The sequence below is a fragment of the Pseudopipra pipra genome, chromosome 8 (assembly GCF_036250125.1).
Source record: "Pseudopipra pipra isolate bDixPip1 chromosome 8, bDixPip1.hap1, whole genome shotgun sequence".
NCBI lineage: Eukaryota > Metazoa > Chordata > Aves > Passeriformes > Pipridae > Pseudopipra > Pseudopipra pipra.
Window position 1 is genome coordinate 28,998,432 of NC_087556.1, and position 22,705 is coordinate 29,021,136.

Sequence of the window (22,705 nt, forward strand, 5' to 3'; positions counted from 1 at the left end):
ACAAAGACATTTAGGAAGACATCCGAAAGAAAAAGGGGCAGCATTTTTAATTTGCTTTTATGTAGTCCTTTTTCTCCAGAGAAAGAATGACAACAACATGAAGCTCACTGAAATCAGTGGAAGGCTTTCCAGGCATTTTAGTGGGCTTTGACTAACGCTTTAAGAGAATAAACAGTTAATATTTTAAGAGGACATTATGTTGATAATGGTGGACCCTGGATTTGATTCATGAAGGCGTGACTGGAACAAGGCTAAACAAGGAAGACAAGATCCTTCTGGGTCATAAGGGCATCACAATCACCCCTTGTGCCTGGAAGGCAACTACTTCTCCTAATTGCTTGCCCACGGGAGATTTCTGCTCAGTCCACGCCATTGTCACAGCCACAGAGAAACTGTTTCTTCGTTGCATTTCGTTGCTTCCTTAAATCCAGCCGGTTACCCAGTAGCAAAGATGACCGAATTTATTTTTCTTTTTGTGGAGAAAACTGAAAGTTACTTGTCAAGAGCCAAGTTGCTGAGATACGGTAAAAAAACCATGTTGAAGCTAAAAGTAAAACCTGGGAATGTCTGGATCTTAGACATGATGAAATCTGATCCATAGCTGAGAATTAGAGTTTTGTCAAACCTAACTGTAAGGCCTGAGTGATGAGACATTCACTGCCACTCCTCGCAACCCAACAGGTTTGATGTCCTAAAAGTTCTTTCAGATATTAATAACAAATTTTCCCTTTCATCACATTACCACTCCTTAAATATCCTTGTATTCATCTAAATTATTTCTCTCCATTCATGACAATTTTTTCTTCCTCCAACTACATTAAGAGATTATGTCTTCAACAAGTTAAATTGCCTCACCACTCTCCTCATCTGCTAATCCCACCATCTTTCTTCAAACATTCATCACCCTTCTGCCAACATCCTCCCTCCCCAACCAACCTCACAGGCTATGTAAGACCTGTAAGAGCTCAGAGCAGCCCTGGAGATCCAGGGATGGCCTACAGCAGCATGTCAGAGCTGGCAACAGCAAATCCACTGGTCCCAGCACTGCCCTAGCTACAGCTATGATGAAGGAAGGGATTGGCCCCAGTGTCCAGCACCATTCACAGTCTCCTGCCCTGCTGCTGGTGCTGCTGACATTCCCCAGGGCAGTGCTGTGAATGCAGGAACATACCCATTCAATAGGATCCTCATCTTGCAATCTGTTTTGCATGCAGGGAGAGGCAAGAAGACAGGCAGGGAACTGTGCAAACCATCTCAAAGGACTGGGTTTAAAAACACACTTAGATAGGACACTTCAGTTCCTGATGTGTTGAAGCTTCACCGCTCATGACAACAGGGTTCCTCAAATGCAAAACATTTTGATTCTTATCAGATCTATTTGTTAGCCCTATGCCATATAAGATTGATCTCTCCTAATAACTACTGAGAGTTCAGGCTTTCTTTTTTCTTTTTTTTCTTCCAAAAGAAAAAATAAATTAATTGCTTATTAAAAACTGTGATGTGGAGAGCAAGTAGAAACAAACCATTTCAGTGCTGTAAGCTCTTCTCTTGACCTAACATTCTTACATAATATGCAAACAAAGGGTTGTATTAAAATCATGTTAAAGAACTGTCTGAAATGAAAAAAAAAAAAAAAAAGGAAATTTTGAGTTAAAGGAGATTTTCAAAAGGTAACACTCTGAAAGGGGTTAAACCTACAGTGAATATTTGGCTGCTCTGCTGTGCAAGGGCCAGAGGGATGTTCTGTACAGAAATTGTAAATTTGCTTATTTTTTCCTTTGGAGATGCATTGTTTCCCAAAGACATTCTGGCTCCAGCTCTGATCTGACATTCCAGATTGATGCGTGTTAAACCAACAAAGATACTGAGAAGCAACACACAATTATGTGTCTTCTGGTTTATTGCGTACTTGCCAGTAATTTCCTTTAATTCTCCAACCTTTAAGCTTATCTTCCCTTACAGTGGGAAGAGACCTCCAGCTGGAGACCTCATAGGACAGCTCGATAGGCAAAGAGTTGGCATTTTATTAGTTTATGATATTTATTAACTGTATAAAGATACTACAGCAATAATGGATCTGGACAGATGACAGATAGATGATGCTCCAGGAATAGCAAGCAAAACAGCTATAGAGTATCCTCAACACTGCTTCGGTGTCATCTTGGGAAAAGTATTTAAGATTTTATCAGATTTTTATCTGGCTGACTTTGCACTAAAATGAACTATACACATTCACAAAATACATCCAAGCATCTCAACTGTGAAGGCTTTGGTTCAATGATGCACCGCGGGGCTCGTACTTTAAGTGTTCCAGCTAAACGTAGAAAAGAAAAAATTGTTTCTATCCCACAGCTCCATTAACCTGGTTTCAGATTATTATTTTTTTAAATCAGAATTACAGATACCAGACCTGGACAAATATTCTTAGACACAACCCTTCTGCTTTTCATTTCGCATAAGGTCTCCCTCTGCTCTTGAAGATGTCATGCCTCCTGCCCTTCCCGCCAAAGAGGGTCATGCTGTGGTCCAGCAGATGACGAGGAGCAAAGCAAAGTCCATGGGAACATGAGGGAATAGTTTGCCAAGCAGCAGGTCCATGCTGGTGTGTGGCCTTTAGTCAGGGTTAAATAAACAGGGTGTAAATAAATAAATAATTTTTCCCAGGTTGTGACCTTGTAAATCAAGCCTAAGCCTGGAAGGGATTTTTATGGTCCAGTTGGAACAGTGGAGCAGTCTTAGCAGAATAAATATATAGAGGAAAGAAAATAGCCATGGCTACCAATTGCTCCCAGAGTGCTGTGGGGAATGTTTGGTGCTGCTGTAAGACATGTTGATGATTAAAAAAGCAGGAGAGAGGGGACATAGCTCTCATTTACTCAGTGGCTGTTCCACTTTATTCTAAGAAGTTTTAAAGAGGAGTAAAATGCAGTTAAATGCACCCAAGAGTAATCTTACAGCTTTGGAGCCAAATAGAGGGCCAAGCAAGCAAATGAGAAGCCAATCCAACTAGTTGCTAGCAGCAGGTTTCATGGAATTAGATAGGAGTTGGGCAGGGATTCGATCAAAGTCTGTTATCTGGGCATTGCAGCCTTGGGATGTTTCATGAACTTTATTGCTCATTACCACCAATAATGGCACTAACAGTACTAATACTTAGAGCAGTCCCTAGATTTAGTACTAATACTTAGAGCAGTCCCTAGATTTAGTGTGGTTTGCTCAGACTGAAGCTGCTGCCCGCATTTTTAAAAGTCCAGAGAGAACTGTTTAGTGAGGTGGAGGAAAGTCAGAAAGGGGAGCTGGGACTCCCACCTCTCAACTTTGCAGTGCCTTCATCTGGCAGGGCTGGATGAGATGGGGAAAAGAGGATTCACGGTGGGGAAATGCAGGGGACAAGCCATAGCTCTCTGCACAGAGCTGGTAGCATTATCCCTTAAGCCAGAAGGTTTTCCATGGGGCTCTGGGGTTGCCCAGGCTGGGGAAGGAGACACTGGTGACAGGGGGCTTGCGAGAGTGTGGGGCTTGTCCCTGGTGGGGGACATCCCATGGGAGGGGATGTCAATTACTTTTCAGTGGAGAATGATGATGATAGTGCCGGGATCTGGCATTTTGCTTTTTACAGGGGTGAAGAGGTGGAGCTTCTGCTCCAGCTTCTGCTCCCGCTCACATCCCCTGCCTGCCTCGCGGCTGCCGTACGACAGCGTGGGTGTCCCAGGGAAGAGGGGGGAGGAGATCTGTGCCCAGCAGCCGCGGGGCAGGCACAGAATCTACCAGGCTGGAAAAGACCTCTGAGATCATCGAGTCCAACCTTTGACCCAACACCACCTTGTCTACTAGACCATGGCACTAAGTGCCACATCCAGTCTCTTCTCAAACACCTCCAGGGCCCGTTCCAATGCCCGATCACTCCTTCTGTGAAGAACTTCTTCCTAATGTCCAGCTTAAACCTCCCCTGGCGCAGCTTAAGACCGTGCCCTCTTGTCCTACTGCTGGTTGCCCGGGAGAAGAGACCGATACCCACCTCGCTACAACCTCCTTTTAGGAGCGTAGCCAGAGCAAAGACGGAGGTCCAGGAGGGATACGGACGAGGATACCGGCAGGATGCCGGCAGGGATACGGGCAGGCATACCGCCGGTGCGTGGGCGGGGCGGTCCGTCTCCACCCCCTGGGTGCCGATTGGTGCGGGGCTGGTGCCGGGGCGGTGCGGGGCGGTCGGTCCGGCGGCGCGGAGCGGGGCCATGCGGCAGCCCCGGGGCGGCGGCGGCGGCGGCGCCGCCTTCCTGCCCGCGGCGCGGTGCGGAGCGGCGGCCGGAGCGCCCCGCACAGCCATGGGCGATGGGTGGCTGCCGCCGGACTGCGGCCCCCAGAACCGCTCCGTGGCCGGGGTGACGGCGGTGCCGCCCGGGAGCAGGCAGCTGCCCGCCGCCGAGCTGCTGTCGCAGCAGTGGGCTGTGGGCATGAGCCTGCTGATGGCCCTGGTGGTGCTGCTCATCGTGGCCGGGAACGTGCTGGTGATCGCGGCCATCGGGAGGACGCAGCGGCTTCAGACGCTCACCAACCTGTTCATCACCTCGCTGGCCTGCGCCGACCTGGTGATGGGGCTGCTGGTGGTGCCCTTCGGGGCCACGCTGGTGGTGCGGGGCACCTGGCTCTGGGGGTCCTTCCTCTGCGAGTGCTGGACCTCCCTGGACGTGCTGTGTGTGACGGCCAGCATCGAGACCTTGTGCGTCATCGCCATCGACCGCTACCTAGCCATCACCTCACCTTTCCGCTACCAGAGCCTCATGACCAAGGGTCGGGCCAAGGGCATCATCTGCACCGTCTGGGCCATCTCTGCCTTGGTCTCCTTCTTGCCCATCATGATGCACTGGTGGCGGGACGAGGACCCCCAGGCGCTGGAGTGCTACCAGGACCCGGGCTGCTGCGACTTCGTCACCAACAGGGCTTACGCCATCGCCTCGTCCATCATTTCTTTCTACATCCCCCTTCTCATCATGATCTTTGTGTACCTCCGGGTGTACAGAGAGGCCAAGGAGCAGATGAGGAAGATCGATAGGTGCGAGGGCCGGTTCTACGGTAGCCAGGAGCAGCCGCAGACGCCCCTGCCCGCTCACCCTCACCACCAGCCCATCCTCGGCAACGGCCGAGCCAGCAAGCGAAAGAGCTCCCGCATCATGGCCATGAAGGAGCAGAAAGCCCTCAAGACTTTGGGCATCATCATGGGGGTGTTCACCCTCTGCTGGCTCCCGTTTTTCCTGGTGAACATCGTCAACGTCTTCAACAGGGACCTGGTGCCGGACTGGCTCTTCGTTTTCTTCAACTGGCTGGGCTACGCCAACTCCGCGTTCAACCCCATCATCTACTGCCGCAGCCCCGACTTTCGTAAGGCCTTCAAGAGGCTGCTCTGCTGCCGCCGGAAAGCCGACCGGTGGCTGCACGGCGGCGGCGGGGAGCTGGCCCGGCTGCCCGGGGGCTTGATCAGCACCGTGGGCTCCCCCGAGCGCAGCCTGGCAGGGACCTGGTCCGACTACAACGGGGGCACACGGGGCGGCAGCGAGTCCAGCCTGGAGGAGAGACATAGCAAAACCTCCGATTCGGAGTCCAAGGTATAGGGGGGCCGTGGGGTGCCGCGTCAGACCCGGGACAGGGGGGAATGGCAGGCAGGGAAACACGCAGGAGTAATCCCCGGCAGATGCCTGATGGTAATGCTATTGCCAAGCAAAACGATCCCTTGCCTTCGCAGGGAGAGTGCGGGTGTTTACTAAGGAATAAAAGCAGGTGAAGTGGTGTACGACATACCTCATCCGAAACTACAGCAAACAGGAAACCCACTGACCGGAGAACAAAGGAAATAAACAGCCCGTCCCAGGGACAGCCGCCTTCTCTTTAGGAAACGCGCTGTCGACGGGGGCTGCGGCAGCAGCGCCTGCACTCGGGTGCCTGTCCCGGGACCGTGATGGAGGCTGAACCCGAGCCTTTGACGGCTGAATTCGGCTGCATTTGGGGTCCCGGCCACCCCCGCCTCGCCCCGGGGTTCATCCCCTCACCCAGAGCACTGGAGTTTTGGGAGGCGCAGGGTCGGTGCTGCAGGTGCTCCGGACACAGAGTACGGCTGGCGAGACGGAGATCTGCTGCCAAGATGAGTTTTAAGCTCAGAGTAGCCGTGCTCTCCCCTTCCGCAGAGTAGCGACAGGGAAAAATAATGAGTAATGAGGAGCACTGGTATATTTTGAAAGGGGGTAAAACAACCCAACCCACACTCTTGTTCCCTCTGCATCAGCAAGCAGTGAGTTACTGCGCTTATCTCCTTCGGCCAGACAATAGCAGTCAGGCTGAGAAACTTCTACCTCAAACTGTGCATATTGTACAGGGGAATGAACGGACCATGTTTATATTAAACAGCATATTTACATACCGCTAATAGGATTTTATGAAAAAAGGGGCGGGGGGGGGGGGGGGGGGCGAGGAGCCTTCTGCAGCTTGTTCATTGTAATAACAGATGAACGGGGGAGAGGGGGAGAATCCCGGCAACAAAAATTTACTGCACATTTTTTTAAAAAATGTCGGCAAAGCCTCTTCTTGCACAGTGTTAAGAGTTGTAAAGTTATTTGAAGATGTTACTTGCACACACACACGCAAATTGAAAAGGAAACGGAGGTTTGAGTAACACTGACCCTGAACCTGATTTCTGGTTTTGTCTGATCTGTTATAGTTTTATTGAGAGAGTGACTTTTTTTAATATTATTTTTTGAAGGTACTGTAAATATATCATATTATAAATTAAAATATCTTAAGAGACTTTATTATTTTTATTTCCAAATGCCCACGTGAATCTGCTGTTGTTTTAGCACATGTGTGTCATTTCCATTTTCCTCTCTGTGTGTGTTTTATAACATATTTATACTCTGGTGCAATTTACTACTGTGTAAGTAATTGGTCTATGTGCAATAAATACCATTGCAGCACAAGCAAGTGTGTCTCTATAGGTTTTGAAACAATACCTACTTATAATGGGAAGAACAGCATTTGTTTTTCTCCAAAGATGGCTCAGATTACCAATACAACTCTATCTAATGGCTTTTCCTGACACAGTGTTGTAAAAAACCTGTTTGAAACGCAGTAAGGTTGTGTTCCTGTTGCACTGAGGTCCGGTGACTTCCCTTAAAATTAGTGGCTAAAAGACAAGGTGTTTCCACTCTGATAATGAATACACTCATTTTCTCGAACTATTCCTTTCTGGAATATATTCTTTGTTGGGGGTTTTTGGGGGTTTCTTTTTTGTTGTTGTTGTTGTTTGGGTTTTTTGGTTTTTTTTGTTAGGAGTACGAGGCCAGGAGTCAAGAGACCAGAATAGTTAAGATTACAGAGGATGTTTAATTTGAAAGCTAGAAATGGTCTTGAGTAGAAAGAAATCTCCATATGCATTACATGCCACCCCACAAGTAGGTCCACCTCATGCCTGATCCTGCCCAAGTGATGTGGGTGATGTGTGTCCAGTGGGATGGGTCCTGGTGCTGAGTGAGGAGGTTGGGGGAGACCCCTGCCCAATGAGTACCAGGGCGGGCTCATGCCCTGTAAGGGGAGATGGCAGCCAGGGAGCCGGTCAGAGGAGTCCAGACTTTGGTTCCTTCCTATTGTAATAAAGGAGCTGCCCTTTGAGGGAATGGAAGAAGCATAACTGGAGCAGGATTGGACTCTGGGACAAACTTAAACACTGAAGAAACCTCTTCTGTGTCACTGAGTGAAATAAAAGTACCTGGTTGGTAGATGATAAAGCTAAAGGTCATATGCAGCGCACTGCCGACAGTCACATACTCCTTGGGGGCCAGATCATGATAGCTGAATGATCCAAGTTAGGAGGTACAGTGAACAGAAGTGCTGCAGATTTGTGTCACTAGTTCAAAAGAGTGTCTTCCTTTATTGCTTTATGAAAATATGCTGTATCCTTGTGGTTTCATAAAGTTTTTCATTACTGAAATGAATACACGACAGATAGAGCAACAAAAACCTAGTGCAGAATAAAAGTGAAGCCACTTTTAGCTTTATAAAACTCAGAAGTATAGTTTAATTAAAAATCAGCTCCCAGGAAGAGCACTTCCCAAAGCGAGTTCTTTAGGGTGGTGGCTAATGGTTTGTTTTGGAAACCATTTGTTCATTCTTTTTGTTTTCAAAGTTAAGGAATTTGTCCTTTGCAATTTCTAATGTTGTATTTCCACGGGGAAAAAAAAGTTATGCTTTTTATGAAAAGACAAAATAAGGGACCAGAAAAGTAAATAAGAGTTTTCCATCGATGTTACTGGGGTTTGATGTGAGTTGCAGTTAATGGTGTCTCCCTTGACAATAGTGAAATGGGGTTCTTGAAATGCTGGGTTGACATCAGATCAGGAGCTAAGGGAAGTGGGCTTTGCCACCAGATGTTTTGGGGTTTTTTTTAAATCTGTTTTTATCTGTGATTACAGCAAATACAACAGGATCAGAAGGGCGCACCGGATGGCGATGTCTCATGCCAGTGATTGCAGGGAGATGTTGGCTGTGCATGTTGGGGTTGGGACAGGATGGGGAGGCAGCACTGCTCTCCCTGTGTGCCTTGGGGATCGCAGCAAGCCAGGGCAGGACCAGGTCCCTTCCTGCTGGGTAGAGCAGGACAGGATCCGGCCCCAGTGCCCAGCTGGGAGCTGCAGCGGCTGCCAAGCCCTCATCCTCGGCAGGGTGGCACATCCTGGGGAAGCACAGTGCCTACTGCATGGAGCAGGGCAATCTAATGGACTTGGCTCTTCATCTCATAAATCAGTTCACGTACTTAATTTTAACCGCCTAAACGCTTATGTTCTTGGACTTCAAAAAGTGGTGAAAATTTTGCCTCAAAAGGGTCTGACTTAGGTGAGAAATTTATGGCCAGAACTTGCTCGGCTTTTCCAGCCAAATAGCTGTGTTGGGTGATACTTCCCCTGGACAAGTGAAATGGCATTGAGGTAGGATGAATTTAGTCCATTGGCCGCAGAAGGGCCAGCTTTGTCAGCAAGGCGGTCAGGATTTGTCTGCTGTTGAATTTCTGCCAGCTGAGGACCTGCTGGAAGAGTCTGGAGGCTGACACATTGAGTGCCTTCATGGACAGCTAAGGTAATCCACCTGGCAGCCCAGATGGTGGATGCCAGTCCATCTTGCACGGCGTGAGACAAGCAGTGGCGCAGTAACGGTGCGGACAGAGCAGGACATATGGCACACACGTGTGCGAGGAACCGGAGGCTGCTGGCGAGCAGTTTGCTGTGGATCATGCTCAGAACAGGCTGTTCTCTGCAGAGAAGAAGGATACTCTGAAAAGTGTTGTGGGGCAGCTGAAATACTCCGGAGGCAATGAGTCAAACGCTCACGATGAATATTTTTTTCTGACGAAAACCAGACATGGATTAGCACTTGGAGCTGCAAGTCAGAAAGTATAGGTGGTAGGCATGCGGCTGCACACGTACATGGGCAGGATAGTAACAGCAAAGAGCCACAGGCCTGCAGGGAAGGGAGACACAGGTAAACCAGAAATCCACTCAGAGAAAATGTCCTGCAGCTGCCAGGACCAAAATTATTTGGCAAGGATGCCTGAGACTTCCATATGGAAGATGACTGATTCTCAAAGGCGCCGGCCTCACTCTAAGCAGTGTTTGCTCAGCACTTCTGAAAAGAAGGCTGCTTCACTCCACATGTTTAAATGGGAATATGTTGGATTGAAAGCCTGGATTCAGTTTTCCGTGTGCTCAGGAAAGTTGAGGCTGTTTCAGACGTGCAGCAGGCTATTGAAGGCCCTGCAGAAGGACTCCCCACTTGTGAGAGCTGCACAGAAACCCTCCTGCAAATTTGCTGCACTTGAAGACTGCAACCCTCAGCATCCACTGGCTGTAGCTCCAATCAGCATGAAACTATGTGCAAAAAAAGTGGCTTATGATCTGAACCATGCCTGTAGCAGATGCAGCATTTGATAGCATCAGCTGGGTGCTTGTGATGCAGGCCACACTGGTTCTTCTCCAAACACTGCTTTCCCTCTTTGCTGACATGTTTTCAACTATAAGGACACCTTCTTTATCAGGTTTATTTTTTTTTTCTCTAAACCCTATCTGAGGTTGTGGTTTTAATAATAACTTTTAACTGGCTATTTTGCCAACCTTTCTTGTGCCGCACACTTTCCTAATTTATTGTAATTTCCCGTCTGGTGGAGTGCATTTACTTCCTTTATGTAATATATCAGCTGCAGGACTGGAAATTGGGAAGCTATGAACTGAAAGAGCAGACTTTCGTGAGGCCAAATGGGGTCAGGCATCATTGCCACCGGGAGCAGAATTTGACCTGATAATCTAATCTCATCCAGGGACTATCTCCAGAAAAGTATTGTTACCAACAGTAAATGACCTCTGCTAATGAAGCTGGAGCAATTAGTCCTGTTTAAAGCTGTCGAGAAAATGTTAACTGCTAAACAACAGTTAATATTGGATAGCTCAAATAATGAGTGTTTTGTTTGCTGGTGTGTGTTAGGTGATGTGTTGGGAAATAATTATCCTTTGACTAGCAGCCAGCTTTGTACTAATCAGAAAGGAGAAGTCATGTTCTGTTTGAAGGATTATACCTAAAAATAGTTCTGTTACCACCACATCAACGAACCAAATGAAGCAAATTCATGGAGTTGTACACACCTTCTTAACGTTTCACTTTTCATCCTAAAAACTCATTGTTTAACTGGAACTTTCTGTTTGATCGTGTCAAAAGCACTAATGTGATCTCCTGCAATAGCAGTAAGCACACTCCCCCTGAAGGAGCATTACCCTATGCACCACTGACTCGCTTTCAAAGCCTGCCAAATTCCCAAACGTCCCAGGAGGAAGTAAAGATTCTTTCTCTTTATATAAACAATCACGTATAATGTAAGATCAACAATATTTGTGATCATCATCTCGCAGAAGAAATCAATATGCTTTTTCTTTGAGATGTTTGTGTGCCTGACCATCCATGAGGAGCAGACCCATGGTAACAGCAGGTGATTTATCCCTGCAAATCAGTAGCTTCAGGCTGTCAAACTCTGCTGGAAAAAAGTGAGCAAGATGGGAAAAGGATAAAAAAGGTGATGCTGGTAAGCAAACCCAGGATTGTCATTGCAAAAAGAAAAACTGGGACATCTTTGGCCATGCTATAGGTGTTGCCTTTTATTGGATAGGGAAGCACCAGGCAGAGGCATTGTGGAAACGCAGGTTAAGAAGTGTGAGAGGTAAGACACCCTCCATGCAGGACAATGCCACCAAGGGACTGGCAGCTGAAACATGCCCGAAAAACATTCCTCAAAGTTTTTCTTACTCTTTTTGGGTAACAGCAGCAGACTAAAGCACACCTGAGCAACTTCTCAGCCATGTAAAGCCACACAGCTCCCTGGCCAACCACGGCTCCCAGGACACAAACAACCCCCTCAGCATCTCCCCCTTCCCTCCAAGTAGCATCCTCTCGGGTGGTTCCAAGCAGGAGGTGCCCCATGGCCTCCAGGGGTGGCAGTGCTGCGGGGGGGATGCGTGGGTGCTGCAGGGTGTGCCTACTGTGCCGGGCATGCTGGTGCAAGCTGCTGCTGACTGTGCCACTGCCCTGAGTCATCGCTCTGTCCTGCAAACACCAGCGACAGAATTGGGCCCATCGTGCTGGAAATGGAAGAGTGTTCAGGTTTGTTGTGTGAACTGCTGATCAGCTTCCTGGTTCACCAAAACTGGCAGCTTGGCAGGCACATTTGCTTCACAAACTCTCTTTTTTTTCTTCCCTGCCCCATTCAGCTTCCAGGTTTTTTCACGGCATGTTTGCATGCTCAGCCTTAGCACCCAACAGCACAAGTTTTTTGGTCGTGCCCTGGCAGCAGTCTGCATCTAGACATGAATAGTACCATGCTGATCAGTGTCTGGGTTTGGGCATACCCATTCCTTCCAGGATTGATGCTCAAATTTATTAATACCAGCTGCAACAGAGTGCAAAATTCCCAGACAAATAGAAAATCAGTCTTGACCTCCAGGTTCACAACCTAAAGGAGAAAGCAGAAGCTTACCCAGACTTTTGCCATTGCCATGATTAGCAGAGCATCTCAGATGTAATGGTGTGCCTTTCCCTTCTGATCCTGTGTAATGCACTGAATCCTGTTGTCCTTAATGAGATTAGATGAGGATTTTCTACTAGGTCAGTGCTTTAGCCATTAGCCACTGTTGTGTGTCTCTAAGCAGTGGTGTACCTTTGCAAGCCTGGCCCCATGTCTCTCTCAAAGCCATGATATTTAGCTTCTTCCTACCAAAATCATTTTGATAATTGGTCTTAAGCTCATTGGCACAATGCTTTGAAAGGCAGATCTAAGTGTATGCACCAAAGAGGCAAACAGAGACACTAAAGAGCTCAAAATCTCAGAAGCTGCTGGTTTACAGCTACCAACAAGTCATTTTGCAGGGCCAGATGAGTGCTGCAGCTCCCTCAAAGGCTCTCAGCTGCCCTCCCTCAGAGGGGGACTGCAGAGTTCCCTGCCACCGTAGGAACAATTGCAGGGGCAACACAATAGCTCATGACAAAAGATTTGCCAGGTGGTAAAATTTAAACAGTGTTTTGTGTCCAAAATTTAAAGACCTCTTGTTAAGAAGTAGTAGTTGAGACAGTTGAGTTGACAGTAGTTGAGTAGTTGAGATTTCCTAGTGGGGAAGGGAGAACACTGTTCAGAGTTAAAGTTTCTGTGTGCAGATGAAGAACCCTGTGCTGACTGGTCCAGTAGGGGTTACAGATGCCACTGCACATCCTGTGCAAGCCGTGCTGATGGACAAGTGCCACCCCAGGGACAGCTCACGGTGCCCCCAGTCACCTCCCTCTGCTCCCATTCGGGTGTATAATGTGTAGCCCTCTCACCCGCCCAAGTGTCAGAGGGGACTCCAGAGGTATCCTGAGGCACAAAGGTGAGTGCCAGCCCCACCATTGTGCTGTGGAGGGAGGAGTGCTTCCTGTTGGACTGGAGCAGGTGAACTGGGAGTCCCACAGAGCTCCTATTGTTTCACAGTTTGCCTGCTTGAAGACTTGAGCAAGAAGTGTTTTGTTTATCTGTTCTTCCCCTAAATACTCACTTGGGAGCCGTCAAATAAAATCTCCATTAGCTCATTTAGGACACCAGGGCAGTGTGGGATGCTCCCCTGGCAGGAGCTGCCCTCTCTCTGCCAGGGAGGCCGAGGCAAGGGGAAGGCGGGGGGGGGGGTGCGATGGGACCTGTTGCTGACACCCCCCCCCCCCCAACTTAAGCATCACTGGTACCCTGGGGGGTTCCCATCAGTAGACTAGGACAGCCACGCTATCAGTGCATCCAGACTGGATCTGGCACAGGAGCATAAACAGCTTGTGTCAAATACTTGGGCTTTTTGGAGCTTTTACCTAATACAGAGCACAAGGCAGCTGCTCTTGCAGTAATTGCCAGTAACAACAGGTGTTGCAGCACTGCTCTAAACCACCTTGAGAGCATCCACAGGAGAGGTTTTGTTCCTGTTTCACTGCCAGGTGGTTACCAGCTATCTGTCAGCAGGGTAGGTGCATGTCTGTGGTTTTCAGCATCAGCCCGTCCAAGCCAGGGCTGGTGCTTGCATCCTCCTCCCCTCAACTCCCATTGCATGTCCTGCTGCCCACCCTGGCTCTGCTGCCTTTGCAACCATGTGGGCAATGGGCTCCTCTGGCTGAAAACCAGCCCTTTCAGCCAAGGTTTGTTTCAGCTGACCCACACAGGTTGCACGAACATGGGTAACAAACAAATTCATGAGGGTCATAGGAAACATGCAGAGTGATGGGGCAGAGATCATGTGTTTTGGTAGCAGCCCTGATTTGAATCCATCACTGTGATCACAGATCTCATGTCCAGTGGTGATGCTCCAGAAGGTGAGGCTCAGACCAGCACCCTCTGGCCCGTCATTTTGCCTGAACCATGCTTGAGAAAAGGAAGACTTGCCACCCACACCTTCCTTCCCTTCAGAGGCTGATCTGAATATTCTATTCAGAAGCTTAATGACTAAGTCATTAAGCTTCTCATTGCATGTGAAAAACTAAAATAAATTTAGTTTTGTACAAATACTCCTGCGATAGAAGAAAAACATTATTTAAGTCTGATTATCCATGAGACCACAGTGAAGAGCATGGGACAAACTCCTGAACTCTTGGCAGAGATCAGAACCAGGGGAGCTGAATGAGCTACTCAGGTACTGGATGACAACACTAAACAGTCCCCAACTGCAAGAGGGTGATATGGCCCCAAGCCATGAGCAGTGGAAAAAATAATTCCCCAGGAAGAGCAGCTCTGTTTGCCCAGAGTGTATATATGGATCCCAACACTGATGGGCACCACTGAGCTGTTAGGGGCTTGTGAGCAATCCCCATCATGTGTGTCTTCTGGTGGATGATGTTTAACTGCTTTTATTCCTGCACACTTCACTTATGTGGGAGCAAGGAATGTGGTGATAAAAAGGCTGGAATGATTTCAGTGCTGGATAGTTTCCATTAATATATTTCTCATTATATAACACTGCCACCACAGCACAAAATCCAGTAGGATTTTGCCTTTTAGGAAGGTGGAACATTTCTACGTGGCCTTAACTAAGTAAATGGGGTTGTAGAGCAGGCTGGGCTTTGATGAGATACTTTTTAATTGTACCAGATGTGTTTGGGCTGTTGCATGGTATGAATTGCTTTGCCTTTACTTTACAAGTCACTTCATAAATTAAACAGTTGATGTTGTCAAATGCATGCCATTAGCACTCCCAGCAGATAATCCTTCCCGTGGCCTCATCAGAGTCTATCACAGGGCCTGTCTCCAGATAACGACCTGGAAGAAGAACAATGGTGCTCCCAGCTCCCAGGGGCCTCCACTCTTTGGTTCTGTGCTTCAGAAGAGAAAAATTATCCTTATCTTCATGGCTCAAGCTCCCTTTGAAATGCAGTTATTTTTTACTCATACACTCCAAGTATTTTTTGCATGATATCGGTGAGAAACTTGAAACCCCCTTTGAGAAGAGAAAGATTTCCTGCAGCCCTTCTACTAAAGAAAATGGATAGATCAAGTAGTAAAGTTCAATGACTTACTTAGCATTAAATAAGAAAGAGAATAATGAATTGGATTTTGTGTGCCTGTTTTTCCTCTGCAGGGAACAGTCAGGCTAATGGATTTTCATTGCCTTGTGCTTCTGTTCATCAATCTAGGTGAGTTCAAAACACTGCTGCCTTTTTGTGTTCTCCTTTCCCTGCTCACTTGTCACAACTTCAAGTATTTGGAGCTTAACAAACACATTGGTTTTCTGCCATCAACACCATCTTGACCAGTGAGGAAAACACACAGGGTTAACCCCCTGCACCCAACAATGACTACATGGACATCTGTATTTTATGCCCTGTAGCTGCAAGTAAGCAATTCCTTACCTAGGGGGGATACTAGTTTCCTACTATTATGAGTTCAGGCTTTAACATTCTTCAAAAGAGACATTATTTCCCCACTGGGTTCACCAAAAACTGGTTGGATCTCCAAACCCCTCCTTTGTTTACAGGCTTTGCCAAGCATGCTGTAGGGCTTTTATTGGGGAAGGAAGGGAGGCGGCAGAGGAGGAAACTATTACAAAGCTATTTAACATAAACAACTTTCTCCTGTAAATTCCAAACCCCACTTGGCAAGGAAGAGGTTAAATTTAGGGGGTGGAATGGGGGGAGATCATTAGGGCAAAGCTATAAATAGCAAATTGGGAAGGTCAGGGAGAGACATGGGGGAAGGCGAAGATGAGCTGACCCTAAATGGGGTGGACTCTCTGGCTTGCTGGAAGCCCTCTGCTGCTCTGCCCTCAGAGTTTGGATCTGGGTCCTCCCTAAGGCATGTGGAAGCTGTGGGATTGCTCAGACAGAAATGCTTCAAAACTGACTGGGAGCCATAGTTGTTCAAAGGTGAACCTGAAAGGTCTCTACAGAGCCAGAAATTGCTACTGCTCCTTCCTGCCCCAAATCTTTCCTGGGTCTGCCAGCGCCTGCCCAGAGCCGGAAAGCTGCTCTCTGCCTACTTGGAGCAGGATTTCCATTTTCCTACCAGCCTTGGTGCCTCAGGCTTTGTGGTCTGTTTTTTGTCTGAATGGGAAATGCATAATGAGAAACTGTTTAAACAACTTATGGTACAAGGAAACTGGAGTACAGTACAGCACTCTAATTTATTTCCAAGGAAATTATGCGCCCTCCAAAAGCACTCCACTCAAGCACTGCAGTTTAAAGTTGGAACATAATTGCTGGCCATCCTGGGTGTGCTGCCTGCAGCCCTCAGCTAGGTCCAAGTGTGCGCAAGGAGGGTAGGAGTCTGCCAAGATCATCGGTGCTGCTATCTGGCTTTGCCACCAGCAGCCATTCATCAGCAGGTTATTGCAGATCTTTGCACGCAATGAGATGCTCCATGTGGGTATAACTCTGCCAGTGAAGCGGTGCCAGGCAATGTTATATAAACTCTGTGCCAACGAATATGTTAAGATACACACAAATGTTAGCGAGGGCATTTCCTTCACAGTGTTTTAAACCACCCATAGCAGCTCTGTGGACCAAGATGACAAGGAACAGAGAGTAACCAAGCAAAGGATCATCTCCCCTATGCCCCAGGCTGTAAGTAAGGTTGGCATCTTGGCACAGTTGAATGCCTGAGGTTCAGGGAGGGTCTACCTGTTAGAGCTGTCCTGGCTGTTGCTTTGCTTGCATGGGTAATTCCGGTCAGCCTGGTGCTGGTGAAGGAAAACCCAGGAACCAGGAAAGCCACAGAGGAATTCTCTTGTTCTATTTTCAGCCCTACACAAAAAAGACTTCAGATCAGATGCATTTCTGAAACTTATCTATGTGAATATTTGACTCCTTATCCAAGCAGAACAAAAGCCTCCAAACCTTCTGCGGTCTATCCATCAAGAGCCTTATCTCCCCATGTCACCGTTCAGCTCCTGGCTGCTGCTGCTTGGAGCCTCCCGCAAGCTCAGCTCCGACCACCAGCTTCCCATCTCCCCTCTTCAGGCAGCTCTGCAGCATTATCCACAGTCACCTCCTTGGCTCCCTGCCACTTCAGTGATGACCTCTGCACTGCCTGCAGGCCTGGGCTGCTGCATGCTCCACAGCCAGCCAGCTTCATGATGGGCTGCGTTGGTGCTGCTGTATCACAGCCCATCATCTCCATCCCCCACACACATACATAGCCTGGGCTATGGCCATACCATCACCAGAGCAGAGCACACTGACTCAGCTTGGCCCTAACAATGGAGAATGTTTGTCTTTTTTAATGGGATATTAATGAAGCTTGGATAAAGTCCTCCATCTGAGGTTCAAAGACTGAAATATCCAAGGAGAATATTTCTGATCCCCTTCCACCTGGCAGCCGCTGGTCCCCTCTGGCAGGGGCATCCTCACTGCTGCCATCAGGCTGCCAGAGATCTCAGTTAGCACCCCTAAAAACCCAGGTAGGCTCTACCCTGGTAAATGAGCATGGTCCCTGAGCTGCTGGGAAGCACCAGGAGCATAGCAAGCACATGGATGGGCACCAGCATCATCAGCCCTGTGGAGGTTCCTGGCCAGGTAAAATAGCTGCATGGTGAGACTTAATGCCCAGTTTATACCATGTGTTACTCAGCCTTGTTGCAGAAGTCTCTGCAGTGCATTGTACTTGGTATCAGGGCCACAAGACATTCCTTGCTTTGAAGCTGAGCTGGCACAAGAAGTTTTCTGCAGTCCTGCTGTCCTGTCAAAGCTGTGGCCAAAAACAACAGGGAGAAGACTTTGGAAAGAGTCACCCATCCACAGTGTGGGGCCTGGCTGGCTCAGGGCTTGAGAACAGCTTTCATGAAGGTCAGAGGTTGAGATCATGTGCACCACAGTGGGGTTCAGAGATCTCTGCTGCTTGGTACCACTTGGTCTCAGCCCAGATCTAGACAAGCTTTGGAATCAGGGTGGCCTTTTCCAATGGGCCCATTTTCCTATGGTCCTTTTCACAGGAGACTCTGATGAGTGGGCTGTTACTGCTATCCTCCCTGTGGCTTTAATTTTTTTCTCTGTTTTATAGTCAGAGGGGTAAAGCTAATTCCCATCTCGTATATAACAATGAATTTGACTCAATAACAAGAAGATCAATGTACTTTTTATACTGTGGTGTATGATAAGCTATTTATAAATAGCATATCACTTCTGGATCATCGTCAGAGTTTAAAATAAACTTGTAATTTAACCATAATTTTCCAGTGTTGACAGATATGATAAATACATTTTTGTTCCAATAAAACCTAATTTCAGCAATGTTTTGCAAAAATCATTAGAAGCTAAGGATTATTTCCCTGATTTTTTTTTGCTTTGTTTGTCTCCATGTTCCAGTGTTTACTTTAATGTTACATTCCATTATAGAAAAAAATCTGTGTTTGCAGTAATTTGTTTTCCAAGGCCCCTGCTTAAGGGATGGAAGGATGTTCTTGAAAAAACCAATGGAGAGAGGCATCAGCTCATGTCACAAAGGCCTTGGGGCAGTTGCAGCACCTCTCTGGACTATTAAGGTACACTCCAAGATTTTTCTGCAATCAAGCATTTTCATTCTTCAGTAAAACAGCTCTTAAATCAGTTAGCATTGTATTGTAGATGTAAATGCAGCACAACAGAGCCCTTCCATGTTGTGAGGTGAGTGGGTCCGATCCTGCTCTTGAACACAAAAGCACAGGGAATGTTGAGCAGGAAAACCAGCTTGTTTTAAAGTGCTTTAAAGCTGCTGTCTGCCTTCTGAGCACTGCAGTTTACAGCCCATACTTCTCACGCCACCTCCCCGTTAGACAGTCAAACAGGAGATGATGCTATTTGGAGAGCAAGCCTGTATGCTGCAGGCATGAAAGCACTGATACTTGTATCCACATGGACTGGCCTTTGTCAGGAGCTTCCAGAAAATACCCAGGAAAGGGGCGTGCAGAAGGGGAGAGAGGTCTTCTGGTTGGCTGCCATGTCCCTCAGGCTGCTTTCATGGTGATACCTAGAGGACATCATTGATGCAGCCAACTATGATAATCCTTTCAGTGGGAACAGGTGCTGGAGGATAATCCTGCTGTTTTCCTTGGTTATGGTTCTCTTCGGTCACTAAGACTGAGCAAACAGGATTATCATAGCAGTGGTTCAGGATGTGAAGTTGCTGGTGCTGTGTGCCCGTGGCTCTGTGGACATTTGTTTCCAAGGCAGTCACTGGCTTCGCTCAGCAGCCTGTCCTGGTGAGGGCAGTGGGTGAGCAGGTGAGCCAAGGGGCCAAGCTGGCCAATCCTGAGGTCCTTGCTCAGATCTGCACCATGCCCCTTGGGGATGAGGGCTGAATCCCAGATGCAAAGTCCATGCTCCCTACAGCTCTCCCAAGAAGATGCATTCCCCAGCTCCCCAGATGTGGGTAGGATGGAGACTGCCCAGCCATGCATTGTCCCAAAACATGAGCTGGGCAAAGCCACTGGCAGAGGGGCTGGGGGATGACAAGAGGTGGCAGATCTGTCTGGGCTGCCAGATCTTCTTTGGCTGGGAAGGTCTGAGGCACTGCAAACACCCTTGGAATTCATGGTAAACCAGCCCATCCTGACCCTGTGAAAGTTCAGAGCAAGTCCCTATGTAAGCGCAGGCTCGTGCCTCCAGGAGGCTTTAATGCACTGTAAGGTTTTGGTTTAAATCCGTGAAGTGCTGCACTCATCCATTCCCGCTCAGCCCACTTCCACTGCTCTTAGAGCCCAGCCTGCAGCCCAGTGACTCTCCTTGCTGTGCAAACAAAGCGCCTCTCTGCTCCTGATTTACTGCCTTTTGCTTTGCTGATAACAACCCCTGACCCCCCCTGCTGATTCCCTTCTCCAACAGCAAAGGAGGGCATGTGAGGTTCTTGGCATCAGCCTTTATACAGTCTTGTGCACAGATGCCTGCTCCCCGTTACTGGTTTGCTTTGGGCATTCCCTGATACCTAATTTCAGTAACAGAGGAGCAACTGATCTTGGCTTCGTGGTTTTGTGGCAATCTCAGCCCAAAATAACAAACTACGAAATAAACATATGTGTACAGCATATATAGCAAACTGCAGGAATAGAAACTAGGGACATGCAGCTTGGGGAGAGCTGTTAAAGCTCCAGCTTGTAGCTGTGCTGATAAGGCAATTTCCAAGAAATTGCCCGGCCCTTGAATTCTAGAAGCTCTCTTCCCAGGTCAACAACCTTTTGTGGACTGAATCCTGGTGTCACTCTATGAGCAAACACGGGCCAGACAGGACCTTCTGCAAATGATACAAAAAAGAGGAGAATCTGTGTTGCTAGAGAAGGGGTCCAAAAACTTTCTGGCATAGGTAACAAAAAAAACACAATGAAAAGCACATTTGGTAATTCTGGTAGTTTGGGAAGGCACAAGAAAATGTGCTTCAACTTTATTCTTCTTTGAACAAGTCTCCTCCTTGCCTGAGAGGGGATAAAGGTGGTGTTAGCTGAGCTGCTGCTCTCCCTGTCCCGCTGTTTGGGCTCCCTCCAAAGTCTCCCCTATTCCTAGGGAGCACTCCATAAGCCCCAGGAGCAGGGCTCTGCATCGGGGCTGCTCCAGCACCAGCTCCCCACAGCTCCACTCCCTGCTTTTGACCAGCCTTAACTTCAGACATGAACAAAGGCTCTTTGGAGAGCAGATTTTCCATAACATCCCGCAGCTCCGTTAGCAGAAATGTTGTGTGGCTCCAGTGAGAGCACAGGCAGGGCTGATTAGACCCAGTTGTTTGGCTCCTTCATTTCACGGGGATTTTGTAAAATATCTTATGCAGGTGCAGGAGTTGACACAACAGAGCATGCACCGTGTTAGAGTCTGTCCAGCTTGTGTGTAAACACCACTAGTCCCTTTTTCAAACTCTTAGGAGCTGTTTCATAAACACAAAATACTTTGCTTAATTTCCAAATCACATGAGGTTTCCTCAGCAGGGCCAATGGTGGAGGACACTGCAGAGCAGCCCCAGTCCTGTGGAGCAGCCCCAGGTCACTGCCAGAGCTGGCAGCAGAGGCAGGCAGAGGCTACCACCTGCTGGGCCCTCCTTAGTGACTCCTGCTCTGAACATCTCCACAGTGCCATTTAATGATGGCAGGAACGCTGTGTGCTGAGGATCATGACACAAACACCTCTGGCCAGCCCTTTGTCACTAACAGAGCTCTTGACATGCAAGCCATGTAGACAGGGAGGATGCTCGGTCGGTAGCTTTGGGCACTTGACCTGTTTCTTGCTCATTTTGAGTCTTCCAGAGTGTGAGTGTTTCTCTTCCTCACTGGCCTCGCAGAACAGAGGCACCTTTCTGAGCTGAGGCAAATTGCCAGAATTTTGCTGAATTGGGGAACCAGACCAGACATTTCTCCCTTGGAACTTGCTCCTACTAAAAAAAGAAACAGCTCTTCTGACAGTCATTAAGAAGGGGGGATAAAATTCATGCATATTGGGTAGGCACATGCCTGAATTTGTGTGGGATCCCACACTCACATGGGGAGTCTTGAAGGTCTTCATGGGAAACACCCTTGCATGCTTAGGGGTGTTTGGGTCCACAGGGCTGCTGCTTCTGTGAGAGTGGAAGGCCTGGCCTGGGTAATCCAGGAAACCCAGGGTGTTGTTCATCCCACTCAAGGAGCTTGACCAAATAAGTTCCGTAACTCACCCTGACTCTTGCAGCCTTGAGATTAAGGGAAATGGCACATGTGTTGGATGGGCAGACTCTGTGGATCTTGCAGGGCTGAACATGCACTGCTGCCAACTTGTCTGGGAGTCTCATGGTGCTACAGCACGTGCATTTCTGGGGCAGACACTGTTTTTGCACCAAGCACACTGGATGCTCTCAACTAGTTTCCTGATGTAGCCTTTCTATGATTGAGCTGCTCTACTGAGCTGCCCTGAGTCTCAGCAGGTCATGATAGCTTGCACCTACAGCACATCAGACTTCATCTTCCCAGCTAGCCAGGCTCTGGGAAGGTCACTGGAAGGAGTCCAGTGGCTTCAAATAGGAGTTGACTCATGCCCCATGAGATCAAAACAAAATGTCTCTGCATATGAAAAATATTATGGAAACTGTATCATTCATGCACAAAAGCCACACTTCAGATTTATCATATAAAATACCTAATATTGTAAATGGAAAGAAAAATTGCATAAGGCCTGGAGTGCATTAAAATTGTTGGAATGTGAAAATGTCCCTTCCCATAAACACAGCTGGGGTCTGGTACACAAGTAGGCATCCAAAACTGGGAAGCTCAATCCCTTCCTGCACTTCTTCAAAACACTCACTTTCTGTAGAAGTAATTTCTACTCTCATCCCTTGTCTTGTCAAGAGGGACCCAGAGAAAATGTTTACTATGGTGTGGTCAATATGAGGTGATATGGCAGTGTGACAGGTATTTCAGGACCTCACAAATACAGCAGCAGCACCCAAGAGTGCTGCCCAGGACAGAGGTGGGCACTGAGAACACCCCACGGGCAGGCAGCAGGCTTGCTCATGTCTGGCTCTGTGGTCCAATCCTGCCCCAGTGATGCTGACCAGGATTTGACCATGGTGCTGAGCAGTGCAGAATCCCTGTGATTCCCTCAGCTGCCATCTGCAGCTTGATTGTATTCCAGCAATAGCTGATTGCCATGGTCCAGGGAGCAGGATTTAACATATCACCTTGAGGAAATGAGCAGAGGATGGCTC

General features: G+C 48.0%; 1 protein-coding gene across 2 annotated transcripts; it reads left to right on the forward strand.

The window, feature by feature from the left end:
• The first annotated feature begins 3,914 nt into the window (after nt 1–3,914).
• Nucleotides 3,915–18,347, forward strand: ADRB1 (adrenoceptor beta 1). 2 transcript variants are annotated; one of them, XM_064663378.1, is made up of 3 exons: nt 3,915–5,603; nt 15,159–15,213; nt 16,817–18,320. In XM_064663378.1, exons 1-3 carry the CDS (start codon nt 3,930–3,932, stop codon nt 16,876–16,878), a joined length of 1,791 nt encoding a protein of 596 aa, XP_064519448.1. In that variant the 5' UTR covers nt 3,915–3,929; the 3' UTR covers nt 16,879–18,320. The 2 variants fall into 2 exon arrangements, with proteins under 2 accessions (XP_064519448.1, XP_064519447.1); XM_064663377.1 differs by having other exon boundaries at nt 15,159–18,347.
• The last annotated feature ends 4,358 nt before the right edge of the window (nt 18,348–22,705 follow it).